The 7024-nt window shown below is 40.1% G+C and overlaps 1 protein-coding gene across 1 annotated transcript in view; it reads left to right on the top strand.

The window, feature by feature from the left end:
* Positions 1-7024, top strand: part of Shc4 (SHC adaptor protein 4) — a 95774-nt gene that overhangs the window by 55288 nt on the left and 33462 nt on the right. Inside the window, exons 5-6 of the mRNA XM_005364400.2 lie at positions 3194-3247; positions 6487-6538. Of these exons, the coding sequence (XP_005364457.1) occupies positions 3194-3247; positions 6487-6538 (106 nt within the window). The remainder of the gene's footprint in view (positions 1-3193; positions 3248-6486; positions 6539-7024) is intronic.

Here is a 7024-nt window from a genome sequence, read left to right as displayed (position 1 = left end):
GCCACAACAGCATCCCTGTCAGTCATCCTTCCCCCGCCACAACAGCATCCCCAGTAACCAGGGTGTCCACTACCGCTCATCATTTCAAAGCCACCTAGTCAGCATGACTGAGTTGTGTGAAAATTCAACTTTCCATTTTTTTCTTCTAAATATACTGAAGTTGACCCTAATCAAGGACAAATGTGTGTGTGTGTGTTTGCGCACGCACACTTGCTCTACAAACTTAAGCTGCAGTGTTTGAGAATATTCACACCCTTGCCACCAGTTGTTTTATTGAATTAATAAAATTAAATTTCAGTTTTTATCAATTTGTTCTCTTTTATGTGTATGGATGTTTTACTTGCATGTAATGTCCCTGCGCCATGAGTGTGCATGGCCTGCAGAGACCAGAAGAGGGAGCTGATCTCCTGGAAATGAGGTCACAGTTGTGCACTGCCCTGTGGGTACTGGGACTCGAACTCTGGTCCTTAGTGTGAGCAGTCGATGTTGTTTACTGCTAAGCCAGCTCTCCAGCCCTGATTGTATCCTTATAATCTTTCCATAGCTTTAATTTAGGAGGACAATTATCTTTCAGTAGGCATAGGGAATGTTTGCTTTCTTTCAATACATTAATAGGTCTTACTTTATGTTTGTTTTGCTGATTTGTAGGAATTCTTTGAAAATGTATCAATATATTGTTTTTCATTTTACAAATATATTCTTTGAGCCTGTATGCTTAAGGAATCTTATATAAAACTTTTAAAATTAGTTTGTATGTAACCAAATAATTTGTTTTCTATTGTTGTACTATTAAGATGGATTTTCCAACTACAGTAATATGCCTTGCTACTTGACAAGGTAAACCTTGTCCACTTGTTTAAAAAAATGCCCTAGTTTTTTTAATATTTATTCTTTCATATACATTTTAAAAATAGCTACACTAATGACGGGTAGAATTTCATGGTATTTGTAAATTAGATTGGGGAACAATCATTGACATCTTTATAATATTACCTTCATATCCATAAAGTGATATATATCTTTCTACTTAAGAAGATTTAAAATTTTGTTCTTGAGGATTTCATACATTTATATAATGCTATAGGATCCTATTCACTTTCCCATTTCCATCCACCAACTCCTCTCAGACCTTACAACATATCATATCCTCTCCAAAATTAATATTCTCTTGTTTTGTTTTTTAATGACCCACTAAGTCCACTTAGTGCTGCTCGTATGTGCTTGAATGGGAGGCCATTCACTGGAGCATGGGCCACCTCCTACCCGTTACCATCCCTGCAAAGAAGACTGGTTCTTCTAGCAGTCATCACTTGCTAATGGCTCCTCAGTTAGGCCTCTGGCCTTGAGAGCGCTCCTACTGGGGCTGGGATTTGGGCTGGTGATCTCGTGCAGGAATTGTGAAGATATCCACAGACACTGTGAATTCATGGGCACAGCGGCCCTGCCATGTCCAGAAGACATCAGCCACAGCACTGCCCTTCATCCTCTGATGGCTCTATCACTTTTGTCTTCTCTTCTGCCAGAGGTCATTTTTAAAAACCCTTCAATGACGTTTTCCCTAAAGTATTACATGATTCTTTACTGCTTTTATATTTGGACATACTTGTATGAAATCTTCCTCTTTGCCCAATAAATGCAGTTTCTGATGAGTGGCTATTGGTATATGATCTCTGCATGTTGATTTTGTTCTTACTGAAATATTAATTCATAGAAGTGCATAAGTCGTATGTGTGGTTTGATAACCACAAACTGAACGTTATTTGTTTACCTACAACCCAGAAGAAAAGGAACGCTTTGTGCATCTCAAAAAATACTTTTTCCTTTCTTTGTGCCTCATGAATAACCACTAAACACATTTTATGCAAATATTTCAATAAAATCTTTGCCATTTTTCATAAATTAAATAATACATTAATTTATTCTTTGTGTTTGACTTTTTTTTTTTAACCTACCAAACACGTTGTTACGTTGTTAGTAGACTATTATTTGAATATCACAACAATTGACTTTGGAAATTGCTTCTAATTCAGGGCTATTTTAAAGAGTTATTTATTTCTTGATAATATAATTTGTTGCGTGTATTTATTCAGTTCTCGTTGGCTGTCCATCTAGGAGCAGATTTTCTTGGCTGCCTTATATGGACAGCCTTAGCAGGTTCTGCCACACAGTTCTGCTATCAGAATACATTAGTAGCTGCATAGCTGGTGTTTTGATGAACCTTTGGAACTGTATAACAATTTACTTTTACAAATCAGTTGTTGACTGTATTGTATTGTGTTAGCTTCCAAACACAAGTAAACAAATTAGTATCACAAATAAAACTATCATTTTGTGCTAATTAATGCAGCTATCTGGCTAGTCATACTTCACATGAGAAATCTTTAAATTTTTATACTGTCTTTAGATTCGTTTTACGTTTATGTGTGTGGGTGTTTTGCCGCTATGTGTATTTGTGTACTATGTGCATGTTTGGTTCCCCAAGAGGCCAGAAGAGGGCACTGGATCCTGTGACCAGAATTACACATGGTTGTGATCCAACATGTAGATGCTGGGGGAGGAACCCGGGAGAGGCTCCTTAAACATGGAGCACCTTTCCAGCTCCCATGTTATAATTCTTAATATTAGTGTGCTTGGATACATGGTAGTGAATGATTAAAACAAAAGTAAATATAATAGGTCTGTAATAGAAATAAATTTAGTAAAAATATAAATGGAAAGAATATGAAGGGAAGTGGGGAAAGTACTGGTCAAAGAGATGGAACACATCCTCCCATCATTTTTTTCTGTTCTTAACTTTCAGCTCTCAGTTTTTCCAGAAGGAAAATTTCATATTCTAGCAGGCATTGCCCACATGACAGCAAAAGGTGACCCCTAGAATCCTTAGGCCCCTGTGGTCCTAAGTGGAGGCTAGAGCTGCTCTCTTTCCTCCTCCCTGCCTCAGTTCCCCCATCAATCGCTTCTCAGTGTCATATACTGAAAGGTTTATATTCACTGAATGGATGGGTAGACCTCAATAATAAGTCTCTCTAGGTGGGGACAAAGCTTTGACTTCAACCCCTATGCCAAAAAACAACAACAAAAGGGTTTATTTTAGAATTGTAGGCAGAGAGGTTTCTAAAGGGACGCTAAGCAGGTGGAGACAGAACAAATGCATTAGAGCATTATACATGTTTAATTTCTTTTTGTTTTCCAGATTATTGCAAAGCATCAAATGCAATCGATCTCATTTGCCTCTGGAGGGGACCCTGTAAGTACCGATCCGTAAAAATACTTTTTGCAACTGCTAAGAACTCCTGTATGCAGAATATTAAGTGCTTCGTGTCTTTCCCAGAGATCTCAGTTTGTTAAAGACTACATATATCAGGTGGAAAGCTGAACAGAACAAAACCAAAAGCAGTCCTTTGGGCAGATGTTCCCTGTGTCTGAACTGTAAAAGCTTAGGCTTACTGGAAGACTGCTGGCTTCTGCTGTTATCAGCTGATCATTTTGTTGTTGTTGTTAACGTCAAAGTCATGAGAGTGTGTGTGTCCTTTGTGCGTTGCCATTCCTCTCTTAGAATCATTCCCGAGAGCATTCTAAGCAGACTACCAGTTGGATTTAAAATATGATGGGAATCCCATTCACCATCATTGTTGCCAACCAAGGTCACTAAGCCCATTCTATAATGACCATCCCGATTTGCAAAACCCTGTGGAGCCCCTGCTCAGCTATGGAGGGAGAATTTTCAGCTCCTCTCTATTCAGAGGCTGTGTAGTGTTCATTTTCCACATGGTGTGCAGGGTTTCTCCCCCAGAGCACTTTTCAGTGTCATTCCTTGATCCATCACTGCCTCATCTCTGGACCAGAGTCTTTAGAGAGAGGCTCCATACATGATTAACTAATCGGTGATCCATTAGCAAACAGGACATGCAGGCTGACTTTTGTTTCATGATGTGCCCAGGGACTATTCAGCGGCATGATTTGTCCCCAACTATGAAACCAAAAGTTAGATATGAGAGAGAGAGAGAGAGAGAGAGAGAGAGAGAGAGAGAGAGAGAGAGAGAGAGATATTAATCAGGAAGGGACTCAGGCACTTTTTGAAGAGACTTACTCTTTATGATGTAGTTAAAAAATAATGATTGGTGGTTGCCCTGAATTCACCCCATTCTTCAAGGTTCCAGGGTTGCTGTCATGTTAAGACTGGTGCACAGGTCCTCATTTCCTTTTACCCAGCATGATTTGTTATTGTTCTTCAGAATTTTAAGGCTTTCCATTCTGTCTTCAAATAGTTTCGAAGCTTTAAATTTATTCAAGAACTGACCTTGCCCAAACCAAACCATCCGCAGCCACTGTGGGGGAAATCTGTATATCTCTGCAGTTGAAAAATCTACTGGCTTGGGTTTTAAATGATCTGGCTCTATCCTAAGCATTGGCATCAGGACACCCCCCTGCCAGTGAAATTTTACCCTCTTGTCAGGAAGGCAGTGTTGACTAGTGTTAAGCATCAGAGTCAAGTAGATTCGATGTACTAACTTTTCTAAGGTTTGGGGTCTTTCTTTACAAGACAGGAATAATTTCTGTCACCCCAGTGGTGCAAAAACCAAATGAGATTATGTACCTGCAGGGTATATGGTTACAAAGAGGCCCTTAGAATTCCAATCCATATTTGCTTTAGGACATCCTGAGCACCTTAAGTGAAATAGCTAATGGAATAGGGAAGGTGAAGCTGAGTTAACAGTTCCTGTGTGGTCCAGCATCAGGTACAGGGAAGGTCAAGCTGAGTTAAAAGTCCCTGTGTGGTCCAGCATCAGGTACAGGGAAGGTCAAGCTGAGTTAAAAGTCCCTGTGTGGTCCAGCATCGTCATCTTTTTTCTACCATTTTTTTTCCGATTTTCAAAACTATGGATCATTCTTCCTAACCCATGATGTTTGCTCGCCTTCACTTTTTTTTTTCTTTTTCCAAGACAGGGTTTCTCTGTAGCTTTGGAGCCTGTCCTAGAACTCGCTCAGTAGCCCAGGCTGGCCTCGAACTCACAGAGATCCGCCTGCTTCTGCCTCCCAAATGCTGGACTTCCTTCACTTTTGTTCTTTCTCAAAAAGCTTTTGTTTTTCTTAGTTGTTTAAGCAGCTCTTGTAAATTCCTCTACAGCCACTGTGCTTTCTCTGTTTCGAAAACATGGCACAGATTTCCTGACATTTGTTCTTTCCATTTAACTATTCTGCAGTTTCTCCCAGATATTTACAGTCATAGAATTTTAAAACTATTAGAAAGTTGGGGATCATTTGGAAGATGATGAAACAGGCGGGGAAAGGGGTCAGAGCTTCTCGAGTCTGCAGTGGCCCTGAGTTCTGAGAGAAGAGAGAGCAAAGCACACACATAGGACCTTACTCACTTAGAAGCCACTTCAACCTGTCTTTTTCTTTGCCCGAGACATCTTAGGTGTGTGCTATTTTTAAAAATGACTTAAGACGGTTCTGCTGACCCCGAGATCTGCTTCCTGCGTGATTCATTGTGGTTGTTAAGTGGCTATCCTGGAGGGCATTACCAACATGGCTTTTACTTCCTGCCAGCAGACCAAATCTTCCCTCTGGAGACCTTTTTTATGCTTTGAAATGGCATTGTAGGTATTTTTCCCGCTGAGGATTAAGATAACGAAAGCATCTTTAATTATTAAAATCTTACCATTCATCAGCTTACTGTTTCCAATAAAAGCTGGGATTCCCAAGCACCTTTTTGCTTGCTTTCCCAAAGTCAGCAACACAATTCTTTTTGCACTTAAGTTATTCATAGGTTCTTGGCTTTAAAGTGATTTTCCCCATCTATTGATGAAATAGTTTATATTTTTTGCTGTATTATCCTGTAAGCTAGCTTGCATCCCACACATGCAAGTGAGCGATCAAAGAAAGGTCTCTGGACGACTCATTTTCTGATGCACACGAGCCTGTTGGACACGGGCCAGTGTCAATGCCACACCCCAGCTGCTGCTAGCTCTTGTGGCTGGTTAAATGCCATGCATATTCCAACCTAGCTCGGGGAGGTAGCTCCTAGATACTTTTAAAGAATCCTTGGCTGTGCTCTCTTGTATTAATGCTACATCCACTCTGTCTCTAACTTTTCAGTCTTCACACCCTCTCTATGAAGGTCAGAAAGTGCATATGTACTTGTTAACCTCTACAGAGGGTGCTACAGAGCAGTGGTTCTCAACCTGTGGGTCGTCACCTCTTTGGGGGTCACCTAAGACCATTGGAAAACACAAATATTTACATTATGGTTCATAACAGCAGCAAAATTACAGTTATGAAGTAACAACGAAAATAATTTTATGGTTGGGGAGTTACCACAACCTGAGGAACTGTATTCAAGGGTCGCAGCATTAGGAAGGTTGACAACCCCTGCCCTAGAGAAAGTTATGACTAAATTTGCCTCAGTATTGGGCCCTAAGGAAGTCTTATCTTCCAGTGGTTACAATTCATTCATTAAAATGCAATTGTTTCTCTTTTTATTAGGATACCACAGACTATGTTGCCTATGTAGCTAAAGATCCAGTCAACCAACGAGGTATGGAAACATAACTTCTGGCTTTTCCTAAGACCGGATGAGTACCAACTATAAAAACAATGGTTGTTTCTACTGTACATGGTAATGAGTGTCACACAAAGCAATGGTGCACCATCTCTGCAGTGTGATGTTGAAGGACTCTAAGAAAACTATGCAAATTTGAATTGGAAATAAATAATCCTCCCAGCTGAGAAAACTGGGAAAATTCACAGGCAGTATTGTAAGCTCAGTCACTTGAAAGATTCACAAACCAAAAAGCTTATTGTATATTTATGTACTCAGAAAAGAAGCTGTTTGGTTGTGGTAGCAGGGCTTCCAGATTCCTGGGTGATACAGAAATGACTCATAAAACTCAACGAGGCATTGGTGTTGTTCTCTGTGTGTATGTGTGTGTGTGTGTGTGTGTGTGTGTGTGTGTGTGTGTTTGTCCCCGTGTCCGTGTCCTTATGCACTTGCTGCTGAAGGAGTGTTACTTTGAGATAGAGT

The sequence above is a fragment of the Microtus ochrogaster genome (genome assembly GCF_000317375.1).
Source record: "Microtus ochrogaster isolate Prairie Vole_2 chromosome 14 unlocalized genomic scaffold, MicOch1.0 chr14_random_1, whole genome shotgun sequence".
Classification (NCBI taxonomy): domain Eukaryota; kingdom Metazoa; phylum Chordata; class Mammalia; order Rodentia; family Cricetidae; genus Microtus; species Microtus ochrogaster.
Note: the sequence above shows the minus strand (reverse complement) of the source record. Positions and strands in the feature narration are given on the sequence as shown.